Source organism: Chlamydotis macqueenii, chromosome 2 (assembly GCF_036417535.1).
Source record: "Chlamydotis macqueenii isolate bChlMac1 chromosome 2, bChlMac1.mat, whole genome shotgun sequence".
NCBI classification, from domain to species: domain Eukaryota; kingdom Metazoa; phylum Chordata; class Aves; order Otidiformes; family Otididae; genus Chlamydotis; species Chlamydotis macqueenii.
In genome coordinates, this window is record NC_141557.1 from 11236996 (window position 1) to 11255248 (window position 18253).

At 41.2% G+C, this 18253-nt stretch overlaps 1 protein-coding gene across 2 annotated transcripts in view; it reads right to left on the minus strand.

Moving 5' to 3' along the window:
• The window catches only part of ADARB2 (adenosine deaminase RNA specific B2 (inactive)), a 320892-nt gene that overhangs the window by 93776 nt on the left and 208863 nt on the right, over positions 1 to 18253 (minus strand). For both annotated transcript variants that reach the window (XM_086741923.1, XM_086741922.1), the window contains one exon: positions 12585 to 13492. In XM_086741923.1, coding sequence (XP_086598049.1) covers positions 12585 to 13492 — 908 coding nt within the window. The remainder of the gene's footprint in view (positions 1 to 12584; positions 13493 to 18253) is intronic.

Genomic DNA, 18253 nt, shown 5'->3' on the forward strand with positions numbered 1-18253 from the left:
ACAGTTCTTGCTGTACTTCTCTGCTGTGCTACGAGGAAAGATGTAGTCCTCTTTTTCTTTTTTGGTCCCAGCTCTGCAAAATTATCAGTTTTAATGCTGAGGGTGAGACTGCCCATAGAGAGCAATGTATTTGTTAACAGTTAACGCAGAATAAATCCTCTGCCCTCCTAATATTAGTGAAGCTTAGTTATGCTTACTAAATAATGTATTTTTCAGTAGATTTTTCTTCCAGTCTGAAAGCTTTTAGCAGGAGCAGATACTGACTGTGTCAAGAGAGAAACAAATACTAGTAGAAAATAGACTTTATCTGAATTGCATTTAATAGGGGCCAGAAGCAGTGAACTAAGGATATTCAGCTGAAGTAGTTCAGTCAGAGATAGCTGAACTTTTTACTGTGCTTATTTAAATAGAGAAGCCTGAACTGGAGATTAGCTATTTATCAGCTCCATGATGGAATAAGAAACAGCTGCAACATATTTCAGGGTATGTTTGATATTTTATTTGCTATAAATCCACAGGTTCAAATTCTGCTCTGGTTTATGCCTGTGGGAATATGGAATAAAGGCATTAGCTTCCCACATTGTGTTGTGGCTTCATGCCCACGTACATCAGAGCAAATTTAGTTTATGTTGGTTCAGTTATTCACCTTAATTTCCCAAGCACAAAAAAGACTTTAAATATTTGTAATGCTAGAAAGTATATGTGCAAAGAAATAAGCTCCCAGAATACCATATGTGGCATGGGTAGCAAACACAGCTCCCAGCTACCATCAGAGCATTCCCCTATGTGTATCCCCATGAGGATTTCACTGCAGGACTGTGCTGTGACTCCAACAGTTTCCCTCCCAGACTTGGGGTTTTTGCCTGATTTTCACCAAAGGTGTTGATTCTGCCTCTCACCTTGAAAAACTGTTCCCAGGTCCTTGACAGTGTAATCTCCGTATTTTAATCTCCTATGCTGGACCCTGCGAATTTCCGCTCACGTCTGCAGCTGGGAGCAGCCCGGCTCCCACCTGCCGGATACTAGTGCCTGGGAAAGGCACACTGCCCGTGCTGCTCACCAGCATCTTGTGTTTTGAAAAAAAAATGCTACTAACCACTATAGTACGAGTGTTTAATTTGCTCAGATCAATTTCTGTCAAAGGCAGCATGGAAGCTTTTTTTTTTTCCCATCTTGTCTTTGCAATGTTTCCTTCTCTCCTGCTGCTCAGTTCAGCCTCATTGGCGTTCATCTGGTGACCTGTTGTTATCGTGGGCTCCCCAACAGATCCCTTGGATTTGCTCAAGTCGCTCCCGCTCTGTCATGGGAAAACTTTGCTTGGATGTCTGCTTGATTTCAGATCATTTACATGGCAAGGGTGTTATTCTGCCCGTAAGGACTTTCTAGGTTGGCTTGTTTGCTTGATTTTTGAGATATAAAGGAGACTGGATTTCTTTTTTTTCCCTTTTTGAGAGAAAGATCTCTCCAGGTTCACAAATGTCCAAGAAATGATGCAGGCAAAAATGTAATTTTCTGAAAATTTACATTCATTTTAGGCTCCTGCCTATTCATAGAGGGAAAGATTTCAAATTATCTACATCAAAGAGTAGTAAATCTGAAAGTCATGTTACTTTCTCTTTTCATGCACACAAGATTTAAAAGCAAAATTTATGCTTGTTAATGTTTTGGGGCATGCTATTCATTTTTTTCCTGTCAGTTTTCTCTAGAATGTGGTGTCAACAGCAGTCTCATCCCTCTCGTACTTTGATTTCCTGCAAAGTCAAAATGTAACACACAGCTGAAGGTTCTTGCCCTGGAAAAGCAGAGGGCATCTCCTATCAGTAGGATTATTATGATTGTGACCAAAAATATCCTACACTAAAAAAAAGGGAAAAAATAATTTCTACTTGAGGGTTCATAAGGCAACATTTTGCAGTTTTGTTTTTTTAGAACTTTCTTGTGAATTTGAGTAAAATAATCTGCCTATTTAGCAAACAAATTTTAAGAGGTTTTGCTGTCTTCTCTGCTTAGTAGCCAGCACCTAGAGGAAGGACAAATACAATCCACAGACTCCTCCAGCCGTGCTGAGATACTCACCTGAGTAAATGTCGATGATTTAGGCCATGCCTAAACTACCAGAGAACCAGATAGATATGGGTGAATGATCAGCAGGAATGTGCTACAGCACTGAAAAAGGTGTATTTTTGAAGAACACAAACACAAAATCTGCAAAGATATCTTATGCCTGCTGTTCTGGTAATATGCATGTCACTCTATACTATGATCTCTGTGCTGAGGTGAACCTCCCAGTGAGAGCCCCAAGTCATCAAGCACCAAAGGAGCTCCACTCCAGGAGAGCAGGGCTATGACCAGAAGTCACTATCGGAAAGTCACAGCAACCAGCCTGCACTAACAATAAAACATTAGTTCCCCCTGTGAATTGAAGGAAAAAGTTCTGAGTGGCCTTGAGCTGAGCACTGGAAGGAGAACATGCAACACCACAACAGGGGCAAAATATGACAGGGTTTTAATGGGTTGCCAGCCCTGGCTGGAAACAGCAAAACCCTTGGGCTGAGCTGCAAGCTCAATGATCCATATGAACCACAGCAATGTATGTGCCACGGCTTTTTAATTTTCCTGAGTTGGAGCTGATAACTACCTTTAGCATCTGTGAAGGTGTCTTCCAGAATGGTGACCCTCATGGGCCATCCCTCTTCTCTCCATGTTATCATGCTATGAGCCGCTATAAGCATTATTATAGGACACTGTTTTGGGTGAATCATGTTGCTGCTAACTTCTAGCTCAGAGAACAGTTTCAACAGCTATGTGATCTGTTTCTGTTTTCATCTGAATTGCTGGTACTCAAACACAAAAGCTTCAGTGTGGCTCTGATTTGTATCTTCTGGTGTTCATCAGTCAGTTCATTGCTGCCATGACCATGAACCTTGAAGGAACTTGACTCTATGCCTGTTGTGTTGTCACCGCTGCTCCCTGTTATCTTCCAGCTCGGCTTTTTTGGCTGCTGGATGTTGATGGCCACTGACTCAATTTGCAGGGGGTTTCCGTGTAGCTGAATCAGGTTTAAATAAGCATGTTGAGTTTCCGCACCTCTCTTGGACACTGTTCCTCTGCAATGACCAGGACAACCAAGCCCTAACAGTATATTTGTGGTGCTGTTATGAACTCTTTTCCATATGATGAGTGTACAAGGGCCATGAGACACCGAGGGTTAGAATGACTTGCGTGTGTTTCAATGAAAGTGGAAGAAAAGAGGGGACTGATTCAGGAGTAATGAGTTTATCCTCCAATATCCCTGAGAGGATTATTCCTTAAATGTACAGAGTAGAGTTGGTTTGGATAAAAGCTAATTATCAAACAAGAAATTAAGCCAGTGTTGCCGATTTCATTCTCCCCGCAAGACCTTGGAGACTCATATTACTCCTTGTGTTTAACCTAAAAAAGCAATGACCCACATAGGAGGGAAAGGAGTTGATTGCAATTATTTCTGAGAGTAATAGTGCCCAGTTCATAGAAAATGGCCTTAAAAATAGGAACTCAACAATGAAATGACATGAACAGAAGAATCTGGAAATCATGAGACACTTAGGCTATTTCTCTGCAGAAACCAAAACATGTTGATTTTGTTAATTTGACTACGTTTGTCCCAGTAATGTTCTCTTTCCACATTTAGTTTTTAAAGGTGAACTGGATAAAGACAGTGAGAAAAAACAGCACACAAGGAATTTATACAACAAATCAATGTGTCTTCAGTATCATGGGCTCACTTGGGTGACATCTCAGTGTAGCTCTGATTTTAAGGTACCATTGTCTGAATTCAGGTTTGATTACACGGCTGCTGTCTGCAGCAGATGTGATGACAAGTAGGCAAAGAGCAATCATCCTTAGGTGCTTTCATATCAAATATCTACTCCAGTTCTGAAGACAAGTAAGGAATAATGGTTAGGTTGCTTGGACGTAAACTCTAAGTTATCAATTAGAAAACTAGAAAGGATGAATTTGTCTAAAGACAATATTGAAGTATTTGAGGTGGAGAAGGAAAGGTTTATAGATGCATTAATATTTTATGTTTCTTGGAATTCCGTCTAAGAAGTTGATGAGTATCATGAGACACAGACAATATTGATTGTTTTAATGGAATAAAACTTTGTGATGAAAGGAAGTGGATAGTTTACCCACTTTCCCAATGAACAGGCATATTTATCTCCCATTTCTGTTTCTCAGGATTTTGCAAAAATATTTTATCTTAACAAAAGTTCACATCATGCATGTTAAAAAAGAAAAAAAAAGGCCCTTGCTCTGATAAATTTTGCTCCCATTAGAGATCCAAACTCACTTGTAAGATGTTCATATAAAGAAAGCACTAAATGAACAACAAAGGATTTTACTCTCTCAAGGAACATAAGCCAATTCTCTAGTTTTGTTTGGTTGTATAAATGTCTAAACACATAAGTCATATTATACATCCATTATAACAGCAAATCAAAAGTATGCTCTGTCCGTTAATTCTCAACAATCCTAAGATTAAGTCCTAAATATACTCCACCTATTGACTTTTATGACATGCATACTATTTTTTGTGTGTGTGTGTGTACGTGGATTCATATAATCCTTTCACATCGCAGTATGCATGGGCAGTTTAGCTGAGATTAAGGGCAAGAAGAGTGTTGGTTTGCTCCAAAATTACTGTACAAATGCACTATTTCAAGGCTATAAAATAAAACTGACAAAGACATCCCCTGTTATTCAGCAGCAAGGGAGCGGTTCCTCAGCTGCAGCTGACACTGGGTTTCTAGCAGCATCGCTGGGGACGCGGCAGGCTCTGAGCTGCCGCCTTTCCAAGGCACGCTTGCATTTTGTGTTATTAGTCTTCCCCATGTGCCGCAATAATCTGCCTGCCACACGGTTGGCACAAGGACCACAAGAGGGAGGTAGTCATCGTAAAATAAATGGTAGGAGCTTGCTTCTGATACTCTGTACATAGAAGAAAAAATCTGTTTGAATAATTAAGGCTTCCTAGATGTGACTATAGACAAAAATAGATAAAGAACGTGGTTTTGGCATGACTGTAGCACTCCAGCTCAAACAGAGAAGGCTTTGCATGGAACTCGACCAAAGAAAAATTCACTCCAGGCACTTGTATTACAGCTCCATTTAGCGGAGCAGAACAATCACGGCTTGTAATAAGTAGATAATAATGAAGCATCATAAACAACGTCAGGATGCAAGTCCAGGACGAAGTGGGAGCTTTAACAAGGTCCAGCTTGCTGGGAGCTTTTTGAAGTGTCCCTAGCTCACTTACAAAGCCAGAAAGCAACAAAGGCGACTCCGACAGCTGTGAGAGTGTCTGGTTTAGAAGGAAGTTTTATGTGTGGATGACATGAGCCTGGGATTCAGCTTTCATGTCCTAACTAGCTCTGCTCGTTGCCAGAGCCCTAATCATTCTGCACAAACTGTCTCACCATAATGGGTCGCACAAATAATAATTCTTCACAAATCAGATCCACACCATCAGCTTCCCGGATTGGCAAGGCTGGTTCATCGTGGTAAATAGCAGAAGTCAGCAGAGTCCACGCTGTGTCTCACTACCCATGTTTAATAAGCAATCTAGGCTCCGAAGGGAAGAAATCAAATCCTGGTTTTATGGATGGCATAATGGCATAAAATATTTGCAACTATGCTAAAAGAGCAGCCAGCAGCTAAGTCAGATGGCTAAATCAGACTCATCCCACTCTAAATGCACTGTAATAACAGCGGAATCTTTCGAGTCTTTGTAAAGGAAAACATAAAAAGGTCTTTTTATTTTTCTTTTTTTTTTCAGAGAAAGATGAGTTTTGGGTTGCTTATAAACTTAAATTACATAAGTAGATACACTGTCAAGAAAAATTACGTTCAGCCTTAACGAGTTTTTCCTTGAAGATGCTAAAATTATTTTTTTGAATCTGTAAATGAAGATCAGCCATTCATTAACTAATTATCACCATTATTACAGCTCTCCTAAGTATTATTAATTAGGTGAGTGGTATATTTAGACTTTAACATTTCCATCAGAAGAGTTTGGTTTAGCATACCTAATGCTCTGAAAGCACCAAGCACGCTCCATATAATGTAGGACTTAAAGACAAGTGCAGTAGAATCTTTCTGGGACGCTGCTGGAGTTATTTATGGCCAGGAGGGACCAGGGAGTTACAGAGTACAGCAGCTGAGGAGCAAAAGAGAGGGGTCCAGAGATGGATACGCTGATGTAGACATTTCTTCCTGCAGCAGATAGCTGGAGCATTTCTGTAGCCCAGCTGATGCAAAGTAATATGTTATTTTGCAGTGATGACTGGTTTTCATGTGCAAACCCCTTAATGTGTCTGCACGTATGTGCTGACGCTGTGAGAGCAAGCGACTGGAGCCCTTTCCACTCTGTTGCTTTGTTTCCCGTGATTCCATGCAGGTAGCCCTTCTGCATCTCCCTTTGATCTTGCATGGATGGTAGACATTAAAACATGGTAATTTCTTCATCTAAGATTCAAGATCTAATATCTCTGGGACAAAAATAATCTTTTATGTTGGACTTGTATGAGGGGTAAGGGGGTGGTCCTGGTCTCTCAGCTGTGAGCCTAGAAGTGACTGCAATCTTATTAGCAGCCAGGATAATAACAGTATCCAGAGCACTAATGCTGTGCCTCTAAATTGGTTCTTTTGCCATTGTTTTGCTTAAGAAACTCTAATCCTATAAATGTCTTGACTGCCCGTTGCTCTGATTATAAAAAGCAACCTTCCCCACCCACAGAGTCAGAAATAGATGGTTGAAAATCAAACATTATTTGTATTTCAGAGGCATCTCTCTGGTCCCCACCATTTCCCTTTCTTGCATCTCACTGTCAGGAGCTACATACACACCCATCAGCTGCTTCTTTTTGCGCAGGAGAAAACAGAGACTGTTATAAAGAAATGGACCTGGTCACTTGACCAGACAAAGCTCTTCACACGAACACGCTAGAACAGCTTCTCAAAGCTCAATGCCAGCTCTGTGTGCTGTCCCTCTTGCACAGGGTCAAATCTATGATTGCCAACCTCTGCCCCAGCTTAATTGTGACACAGGTGAGAGGGCTTGGCTGTGATGAAGTTGGCAAATGAGGATAGTTAGAGAAATAAAGTGAAGGAGGCCAGAACAATTGAAAACGGAACAGTTTTACAACACAGAGGAACAGGTTTCCTTAGGGAAGTGGCTGAGAGGTGTGGGGCATGGTGGTTGTTCTTCCCATGAAAATGCTCACCAAGGTGACGCTGAAGTTAGCTGGCAGGAGTCCTTGACTTGCTTGGGTAAAGAATCAGTGCAATGGGGATACCCAGACTGCTTTGGTCTGCAAATAAAGCTTTTGGCAAATAGGGTGTTTAACTGGATTTAAACAGCCTTATTCGCTGAAGGGAAAAAAAAAAAAAACTATTTATTTTTTATGACATACACACGAAACATTATGAGGTTTAATTTAAACAAATAAACTGACAACTAGTGCTCTGAATGTGAACCAGTAACACCAGCATTAAGCTATTTCAAAGTGGAATGAATGCGATTTTCACACCTGCTCTTTTTAAATTTAGGTCCGTTTGAAATCCAAGCACCTCTCTATTACTAATATGTTATGGCAATATTAATTAATGGGTTTGCTCTACAGCAGTAAGAACGCTGTTTAGACAGAGTGAGATAGATCAGAAGGACTAAAAGATTAGAAAAACAATCTGTAAACTGGTCAGATGCAGTTGAGGGTCACCTTGTTCTCCTGAAATGAGCACACTGCACTCAAAAGCCCAAGAGTATGTGGATGGATTTCTACCAGTGTAGACTCTTTAGGGCTGGTGGAGTTAGCACTCCTTGGTGTTGTCTCCTATTTTGGATTACAAGAAAATTAGCTCTCAAGATGGTGAGAAACAATTGTGAGGCTTCCATAAAAGACGATAATTGAATAAATTGCCTATTATTTGACGGACAATTTGAGTTCAGATCAACTGTGCTAGGAAGCAAGGAACAATATTTAGTGACTTAAGAAAAGCACACAGTGATGCATTGTAATTTCCATTCTCCTGACTCACTTCATCTCTGTCATTAGTTTAGCAGATCTCCAGGCTTCTATCTTGGCTACTCTGATCAACTTGGTGTGCCCAGCCTCAGATCATCAATAGTATTTATCTTGCACTTCAGTGCCATAGCACAGATAGGACATCTGGTTTGAGAAAGAACAGTAGCTGGCAGATTGATAGGCAAATCTTGTGACCATTTCAGCTGGTCCTTGGATTATCTCAGCTACCTCATATCCACCCTATACATGGGCAAGAACTCAGGACTGCCAGCCATCATTGTACCTGTATGAGAACCACGGAAGTGGATCAAAGCACTGTTGATGATGATAACGAAGGCAGAATCTCAATTATTTAGAGTTTAAATTATGAAATTAAAAATTTTTCCTGTGTAAAATGTGATACACTTTTGTTTGTTTTTTGGGTATAGTTTTGCAGTCAGCTCAAACATATCATATAATCACAGGCTGGAAAATCAGAGGCACGGTATTGTTATTTTAAGAAAATGCCAGTACTGTAAAGTGCTCACAGTTTCATGATGGGTTTTCAGCATTGGCAGGTGAGGGAGCTGAAAAAGCAAGTTGAACTGCAGCTGCCCCAGGGAATTAATCCATTTCTGGCTTTGATCATAGAATCATAGAATGGTTTGGGTTGGATGGGACCTTAAAGATCATATAGTTCAACCCCCCCCGCCCCCGCCATGGGCAGGGTCATTTTCCACTGGACCGGGTCACTCAAAGCTCCATCCAACACAGCCTTGAAGGCTTCCAGGGATGGGGCATCCACAACTGCTCTGGGCAACCTGTTCCAGCACCTCATAACCCTCATGGTAGAGAATTCATTCCTTATATCTAATGTAAATCTACTCTCTTTCAGTTTAATGCTATTGCCCCTTCTCTTATCACTACATGCCCTTGTCAAAAGTCCCTCTTCAGTTTTCTTATCAGCCCCCTTGTGGTACTGGAAGGCCACTATAAGGTTTCCCAGAACCTTCTCTTCTCCAGGCTGAACAACTCGAACTCTCTCAGCCTGTCCTATAGGAGAGGTGCTCCAGCCCTCTGATCATCTTTTTGGCCTCCTCTGGACTCCCTCCAACAGGTCTACGTCCTTCTTACGTTGGGGGCTCCCGAGATGGATGCAGTACTGCAGGTGGGGTCTCACAAGAGCAGAGCAGAGGGGCAGAATCACCTCCCTTGACCTGCTGGCCACACTTCTTTTGATGTAGCCTGGGATACATTTGGCTTTCTGGGCTGCAAATGCACATTACCAGCTTATGTTGAGCTTCTAATCATCATCATTGATGCTCTTGCATTTCTTTGTTTTGCCTGAATCAGAAGACATGAAGGTAGTAGGATTTTACATCTATGCTCTGTGTTTCCTGGTGGTTTAGGAAGCCTCCTGTGTAGGCAGCACCTCTCAGGATAGACTGGAGGATATGGTACCTTTTTTGACATCTTTCATTGAATCTCCCTTAGTCAGCAGGAGAAATGACTGTCAGTCCGAGGGCGTGCTCAAGGGCCAGGCTGAGGGACGACATGTCTCTTGGGAGCTCTGATGAGCAAAGCAGAAATGTCAGCAGTTGAGAGGCCCAGCTCATAAAGACATCTGAACTTTTTTTTGTCAGTTTCTTGAACATTGTGAAATCCCCAAGTTCAGCACAACTGGACCAGCAGTATTACCAGATTTCTGCCTTTTCCTGTTTCCAGTTAGGTTGTAATCAGGAAAAGCCAAATTCAGGCCTCCTAATGCCACCGATAACAGCAAGGGAAACAGGAACGGAGACATGCAAAGCCAGAATACTCTTTGTAAAGGGCAACCACAGAGATAAACATACTCCTGGACTCTACAAAATACTCAAAAGATATGTGCAACTGCTACAGCTGGTCTTGTTTGCCTATCCCTACTGTCAATGAGTTAGCTATCTGATATCCTAACAAGTACGAAGAAATACATTAAAAGAGTGAATGGCTGGACAGGACACTAGTTGCTCCTTATTCTGTGAAGAAATCAATATTCACTTCTAATATTTCAAATTCTATCCTGAGCTGTTTGGGTTTCAGATACTCTCCTGCTTTTAAACACTTTTAGACACAAACCAAGCTGAGTCTACTAAGTCGGAATAGCTTTGAAAACATAGCTTGAAAGGTGTCCTTGAAAATGTGGTTGACAGAAGATCAGGGAGATAAGAAGGAGCAGAAACAACTTTTGGAGCAGCTGGCTCTAACCACAGCTCAACGAGAACTACACTCGCCCCAGTATGGTTACCACTGCTTGGCCAGATGGGCTGGCTGGCTGAAGCAGTGAGCAAAGAGAGTCATTTGATGAGATACTGCACAACATAGCGAGAACAAGTAATGATGCTTCTGGATTTAATGCTTAAGCTGTAGCCCAGGTGAAGTCAGTGGAAATACATCTGTTGGTTTCAGTGGAAGCTGAGTTATAACTTAAGTGAGTAACACAAACTTGGGTTTCGTGTCACGGCTGCTATGTCTATTGATGAGAGTAGCTAGTAAGGAGGTCAGTAGAAATTGGTGTCAAGGTTTTTCTCTCAATGTACTGAATGATAGCATTAAAAGCACATAAGTAGTATTTTAGTTAGACAATACATAACCACTCAAAAAATACTGACAAAGAAAGTTCAGTGACACCTTTTCACTGACATTTATACTTCCAAAACAGTGAGGAAAAGAAGATAAGCAGGGCAGAAGCCTACAGAAAGGAGATAAGGCCACGAAAAAGGGAATATACACTGAAGAATGTGTCACCTAGTGAACAACTGGGGAGCCAGCTGAGATGTGATATCCAGATAGAAGATGATAATGAAGCCAGTTAACCAGGGAATATTTCAGAGAGCTCAATTATACTTGTGGTGCAGTCTCAGAACATGACAAACCACCAGTTGATAAATGTATGGTACTTACCTGCCAACCCACCCAGCAAAGTTCCCTGGGGGCAGCAAAGCAGTCAGCAGAACGGGACTAGAGATCCCTCTTTATATCCAAGTGCTAGATTTCCATGGGGAAGGACAGGCATGTTCATCAAAACAAACTACTCCTTACCAGAACTAATTTGGGCAGGAAACAGCACAGATTTCTCATAAGATTTCCTCCATACTTTGGAGGAGTACTGGGAGGATGGAACTGCCAGATTGGCCAAGGCTTCCAAAATGCCTGCAAAGCACTCTGTGAAGATCACTGCTATTATTAAATTATGTTATTATCCCACTGGTTTGCGGAGTTTACAAACTAGAATTAAAAGGAAGAGGTGGAGGATCGTGATGTGTTTTAGGACTTCTTGCATTTCTCATATTTTGTTTTGGGAAACATCTAGGTCACCAAATACAACTCCTGGATCCTGCAGGTAATCATATCACCTGAAGGACTAATCTCCTATCAGACTCCTTGAACATCTAATGAACATCTTTACAAATGTTAATGAGAACCGCTACTAATAATTTGCATTTACACACCACTTAAGGATCTTGAAGTGTTCTTTCAGATAATATGCTCATTTTTATTACAGGCATATTTGGTTTAAATGACTTCCCTAGGGTCTCACAGCAAGCCAGCAGCAGAATGACTCTTAGTTCTCCCAGTGCTTTGCATTAAACTCTGGACATTAACAGCTCCCTTCATAAAGGGAGCTTTGTAGTGGCAGGTCACCTCCTGGTACTGGCAGATCAAACCTTTTATGATAGCACAAACAAATCAAGAAATTACTTAAACCCATGTAATGCTTCAAAATGTCTGCGAATTCTGGCTTCCTTTGAACTTAGAAAATTGACACAAGTCTAAGTAATGTGAAGATAGCCTTTGGCATATGACCAACTATGAAATTCTGATGTGCTAGGTATGTACCTCAGATCTGTATTTTCTGTATGAATACAGCAGTAATCTCTACATTTGTTGCAGGAAAACCTTAGAGCTTCCATTATTGCTTGTGCTATTGGAGGCATACTTGAAAACAAAACAAAACAAAAAATAAAACAACCCAAAAAGTAAGCCTATAATAAACAGAAGTCCTTAACTTTCCTAGTGGCAGAATCGTCTAGAGAGTTTGCTCTGCTACAAGCACATTCCTTGTCATTGATATCTCATCTGAATGGCACTATTCTCATTAAAAATTAACTCTAAAAGGAGAATATGGAGCATCTCTTTGTTTATGGTCTCCTTTCTATCAAGAAAGATGCAGAACCACAGAATGACCTGATTTTTCTGCCTGTGTCAATGTTACCATTTTCTCTAGTAAACTGAGATGCTGGTACTTCCCCCTACATTTTGCCCTCTCATCTATGCCTCCAGTGGAAAAGGCTGCAAATTGTACCAAATAATTTCAGGATATGATTTTCAAGCTTTCGCCTGTGGCATCTGGCTCTTTCTGTGAGAAAAGAGCGATTTTGTGGCATGGCGCTTGCTATAACATCAGAGGAACCATCTGGTAGAACAACAACAGCTACAGCAATACCAATCCCATTCATCGACAGAGTTCCTCCAAGGTGGTGGTGGCTACCCAGCTCTCACCTGTGGCAAATGGTGACATTTACTCCTGCTGGGAATGTGGCTGGGCAGTCGAATGTTAAAGAGGGCCTGCAGGGCAGCCTGTGCTGCTTGACCTTTGGCCAGCTTCTTGCTACGTCCTGAGCCTTCAAATGTTCTCCCGTCCACTCGCACAGCCATCACGAAACTCTTGATGTGCTGCTTCTCCACCGTCTCTGACAGGCAGACGTACCGCAGGCCTGACCGCAGCTCATTTAGCAGCACTACTGGGTTCTTCTCGCTCTCCGCTTTGGATGCCATTTTGTGCTTGTTTTGCTTACCATGGCCCATTAAGTCCAGTGTATGGCAGAGTAGACGCCCATGTCGATAAGCGGTAGAAAGCAATTCGTTATTAACGGGGTTATAGACTGAAAAGTCCTCGCTGTGTGTAGATGGTTCAAACTCCTTGAACAGAGTATCTGGAAAGTCTGCCTGATCAGAAGTAAAGTCCGTGGATGGGTTGATGCAGTTCCCCATGGCAAAGTGAGCTTGGCAGGCATTGGGGAACTGAACAAATGACTTCAGAGCTAGCTCTGCAGCACGCATTTTGGCTTTCTTTTTTGTGGGCCCTGTGCCTTCAAATGTAAGTCCATTTACTTCCACAGCAACAGCAAAGACCGGAGCATGCACTGGACCTGTCTGGGAAACCATTTTATATTGTAAACCTGGTTTAAGTTCATGTAGCTGAACCAGAGCGTTCTTTGGTGTCACTGACCATGAGACTTTCTTCCAGATGAGTTGGAGTTTGCAGAAATGGCCATTATTGCCTTCCTCTAAAGGTCTTTTTCTCTTACTGCTAGGTGTTCCCCCTCTTGCCCTCTCATTAGACGATATTGGATGATCCTCCAGGTTGCCAATGTTTCGATTTTCCTTTACTTCTGCACTGCTGGTACCTGTCAGTAAAGAAAGAAAAAACCTCACATTACAGTTGTCATCATAGTAGCTGACATTATGCCTAGGGCTGGCAGAATAGCCAAAAGAGAAAAAAAGTTAATGATAGATATCCTTGCTCAACCCTTTTTGGGGGTTTTCCTCAAATATCTGTATAATGGTTGGTTTATTATCTGTAGCACAGATTTCCTGCATGTCCTGAATGTTTACTTGTCTGTAAAGTTCTACTTGCATTAATCACTAGCCCTTCATTTAAAAAAAAAAGATTACATCATTCAAAGATGAAGCATAACGGATGCCGTGTGACTTAAATGAACTACTGCTTTCACACTGGATAATTACTAGTAAAAAGTGAATAGTTTGCAAAGTTCCCTTAGGCTGAGATTTGTTCTATAATCCATGTGGGTGAATGCTTATGAACACATTATTAGAAATCAGAAATGATTCACAAATGATTCACAAACAGAAAAAAATGGGCAAATGCACTGAATAATTTATTTGCAATGAATACATTGACTGGCTCTACTCACACCATAGGCTCCTGTTGCCAACATCATGAATCCAGGCTAAGAAATGATCTGACAGACCTTCCTAGCATTTGAAACAATAATTTGGTCTATACTCATATTCCAGTTTAATAAGTGAGCGTCTTTCTGTCAAATTCAATTGCAGATACTCTTAGCTCCTGCATCAGCAACAACTAATATTGCAAAAATTCTAGATAAATCTAAAAGAGATCAGGAAAAGTCAGAGCATCATGACGGGAGTAATTACTCATGTAAAGAATGATCTATGTCAAAGAAAAGCTGTGGGAGACAGCGACTGCCAGGAGTGCCAGGAAGAGAACGAAATGACAGTGGGGAGCTATGGAGGGAGCACTCCGTTGTTGTTCAGCCAATGAATCACACATTGCTCTGAACTATGCTTTGCAATGCCCATGCTGAGAGGCAGTGCTCTTTGCTACAGTTGATGCATGACTGAGAACGGACATTCATCTCACTGGTGTCCTGAATGAGACAGAAAATGTGCTGCTGTCTAAGCAAGCATCCTGTCACTTCTGATGAGTTTGTTTCAATGTATTGCATCTCTGACACATCCTCCAGTCCTCCCGTGCTTTGCTTGGGGCAGAGACAAGTTGAGGAAATAAACACGAGTGTAACCAACCCGTGAAGCAACCAGTCCCTGGAGCGATGCACCTGATCCCTTTCTGAGCAGAGCGCTGTCTGGCTGCCTCCTGTATTCCAGCCGGCATTGAGCGTGAAGCCTTTCCCATGATTTGTTATTGTCAGAGATGAGCATGCCACCTGTGCAGGCTCCGTGAGTCCCAAGCTCAGAGAAGGTCCCTCTGGTCCTTAGAGAACAGAGAACGGTCCACTCACTTTCTGCTGGGCCATGCTCAATTGCATGTGTGGAGGCCCATTTGCAGGACTTAGTCTTTCAGCTCCCTTTCCCGAAAATCCTATGGCACACACTGAGCTTCCAGCCTGTGTCTACGTCTCCCCAAAGTCACTTGCAGAGCCATCTGCTGCACTGCTTTGCTGAGGCAGAACATGAACTGACAAATTCAGGGCTTAGTGACTAGTTAATTTTAACTTCCTGAAGCTAAGGGGAGAGAATGAAGACAGGTGAGGAAGGAAAGAAGAAGAAATTCATAACAGAAAAAGAAAAGTTTCATCATATGGCATTCAGCCACATAAAATGTGACATCTTTAAAACAGCCTCCCTGGAAATAAGACATTTAAAAGGTCAGGTTAACTAAGACACAAGGATAATGTGGTCTTTTCTCATTGAGTTCACAATTCCATTTACCGAAGCTCTGATCTGAGGGGGAAGGAGATGCCAACTTTAACTTTGCCCTATCTACCCTGGCACTGGCTTTGGCCAGCCGCTTTCCACTGTGACCGCTTCTCAGTTTCCATCCCTCTCAGAATCCGCCTATTTGGTTGCATGCATTTTTTTTTTTAATAAAGGTGAAATATTTTGACTCAGACATACTTTCTAGCAGGAAGCCAGTTTGGTTCTGTATTTCACACCTCCTCTCTCATCTTACCTAATAGGTTTTTTACAGAGCCAATTATGGTACATAATGATATTGTAGTCAGGAAGCATGAAAAGAAAGATAGCTCTTGCTTCACACTATATTCAGGTTTGAAAAGAATTTGTATTGATTATGCACCACTGAATAGGAAAACTCAAGGGGTTATTTGTATTTATAATTCATATTGTCTTTTTCCAGTTGTTTTTTTTTCTTTTGTAGTCAGAGAACCATGGATTTGTGAACAAGAATGTGTGACCTTAGCATCTTACCTTAATCACCCTCACTAACACAGTGGTTAACTAAAAGCATGATGACATAAAATAAACATTATTTGCCTTAAATTCTATCTATGCAATTGTCTAGTCCAGGTTTTGGCTAACAGGGAGTTTGCACTGATGTCAGGAAAAAAACTGCAGAGACGCAAGGGTAAAACTTCCAGACATCAGGCACAAAGGATATGTGCACAATGTCAAGTGTTCATGACGGTGAGGTGTCTGCATTTACAGTATGTTTTGGCCAGTGAAGGAAATCCATGCAAGTATCCTTACAGTCAACCAGATTTCTAGAGGACCTGATCCTGAAACACCAGGAAATAGCTCAGTTCTTCACAGACCTCAGTGAGAGCTGCAGCAGGCCAAAAGTCATTATGGCATGTAAATCAGAGGCAGCTGATATTCAGTGAGTGCCTTAGAAGGTCTGTGAGCCTGATGGACTTGTGTGACACCTGGCAGCGGCGGGGCAACGTGAAATTACTTTATACTTTCAGGTATCTTTGAAATAGGAGGTCTTTGAAATGTGTCTTTTATGAGACCTGTGTATAGCAGACATAAGATTACCCCTCTAATGGTGGCACATGTACTTCTATTGTGAAAGTCAGACAAAGCAGGCAAATAACACCAAACCACGTAGGATAAATACTGTAAGCAGCTGTAATAGAACAATCACAAGCAATTTTAGAAATGAAGAGCACTAAAAGGAAAGGGGTAAGTCGTAGGATACACACAGGGAAAATGCAAAACTGTGGATCATTTTCAGCCCTGTTATCTCTCATAATGTCTTTGCTCTTGAGTTCTCAAAACACATTCTCTACATTTGGAAGAAAAAAAGGATTATAAAATATAGTTCTCCTATGATGAAAGGTTGGAGAATAATAAAACTGTTAGGAGAGGGAGTCAAAAAAAAAAAAGGAGAAAGAAAAATATTGTAATTTTTTGGCAATAATTTCTAATTTATTTTGTAAGATTTCTAAAAAAATCCCACACCTCTGCACTGTAATATCTCCTCAGGTAACTTTATTCCTTGATTTTTGAAGTTTCACAAGCAAAAGGAGACATTACAATCTTAGATTTGCTTCAGTAATTGAATGGGAGAGAAGGAAGCAGTTAGTGAAATATATTTATTTACGCACTATTCCTCAATCTTATATCTGCTCCTCCGTGTTTTTCCTCTTTTGATCATTATGCACAGTAGAGTTAACCTAGAGAGTCAGCATCATCAGAGCTTTTCAGAACTATAATGCATCACTAATAATGACACTGCCTATGTCTCTGGGTCATAAGGGCTCTGCAGAACTAGCCATCCGATACTCCACGCTACATTTGAAGAGATAATATTGTTCCTGTTGAAGGTTATTCTGCTGCCAAGCCAACTTCCAGGGAGGAAGGGAAAGGAGAGGTGGTAAGTGGCATCTTCATGTTGGCTGGTATCTTTACTATTGAATTACAAGGGGCAGTACATTATTGAAAAGCTATCATATTGAAAGAAAGAATTTGCAATCTCTGCAGTATAGCAAATTTCCGAATTAACTGATAGCTCTGACAAAGGAAATTACTATTTTTAGAAATCTTACTAAACAGCAGGTTGGTATCAATGCACTTTCAACAACAGAGGTAGGACTTAATTTTTATTTTTCTGCATTTTAATATCTGACTCCTGTTTGACCTGCTTATGTAGAGTACATTTTTGCTGTCCATCTACATCATATTGACTGCAGGGGTTAGAAGGATTGACCTCCATAATTCCTGGTATACCTGAAAGTGAAAATTTTTAAATCAGAAGCAATAGGTGTGAACCCAGGAGCCAGAGCCACAGTAGCTTTGTCCAAGGTCAGCTACTACATCAAATGCCATGTAGGGCAGTCTCCTCTTGCAAGCAAGATGACATTTTCATACACTTATTGAATCCACAATGGAGAACTGGGAATTCTTCTGCTGGGATTTTTAGGTTTGTATTCTTGACTTGTATCCTGTGAACTGAGGGGGAGAGTTCAGAAGAGATATCATGGCAGGTTTCCCTGAAGCAGACTTCTTTCATGAACTTTTAAAAATACATATCTATGTTCTTTCATGTAGGAGAGGAAGGAGTGATTTCTGTTGTTAGCTACAAGTTTATTATTCTAAAGTCAAGAATACTGCTGAACCCTCCCCGTCAGCTCACAGGGTTCAGGCTGTTTAAAACAGTATTGTTAGACTTTACTGGTGTGTAACACCACACTGTGAGGGGAAGCATTACCAGTGCAAAAAAGCACAAGAATTTGCCAAAAGTGAAGATGGAAAATTTGTGAAAGGCGATTTCCATTGCCTTTAGCCATTCCAGAATGAAGATACTCTACTTTGTCCACCTTATTATCTGAAATAACTGTGAAATCCATGCACATCGAATATAGCTCTTATCAATTAGGGAAATTTCTCAAATGACCTAATGATCTGATGATACTCAGACTCTG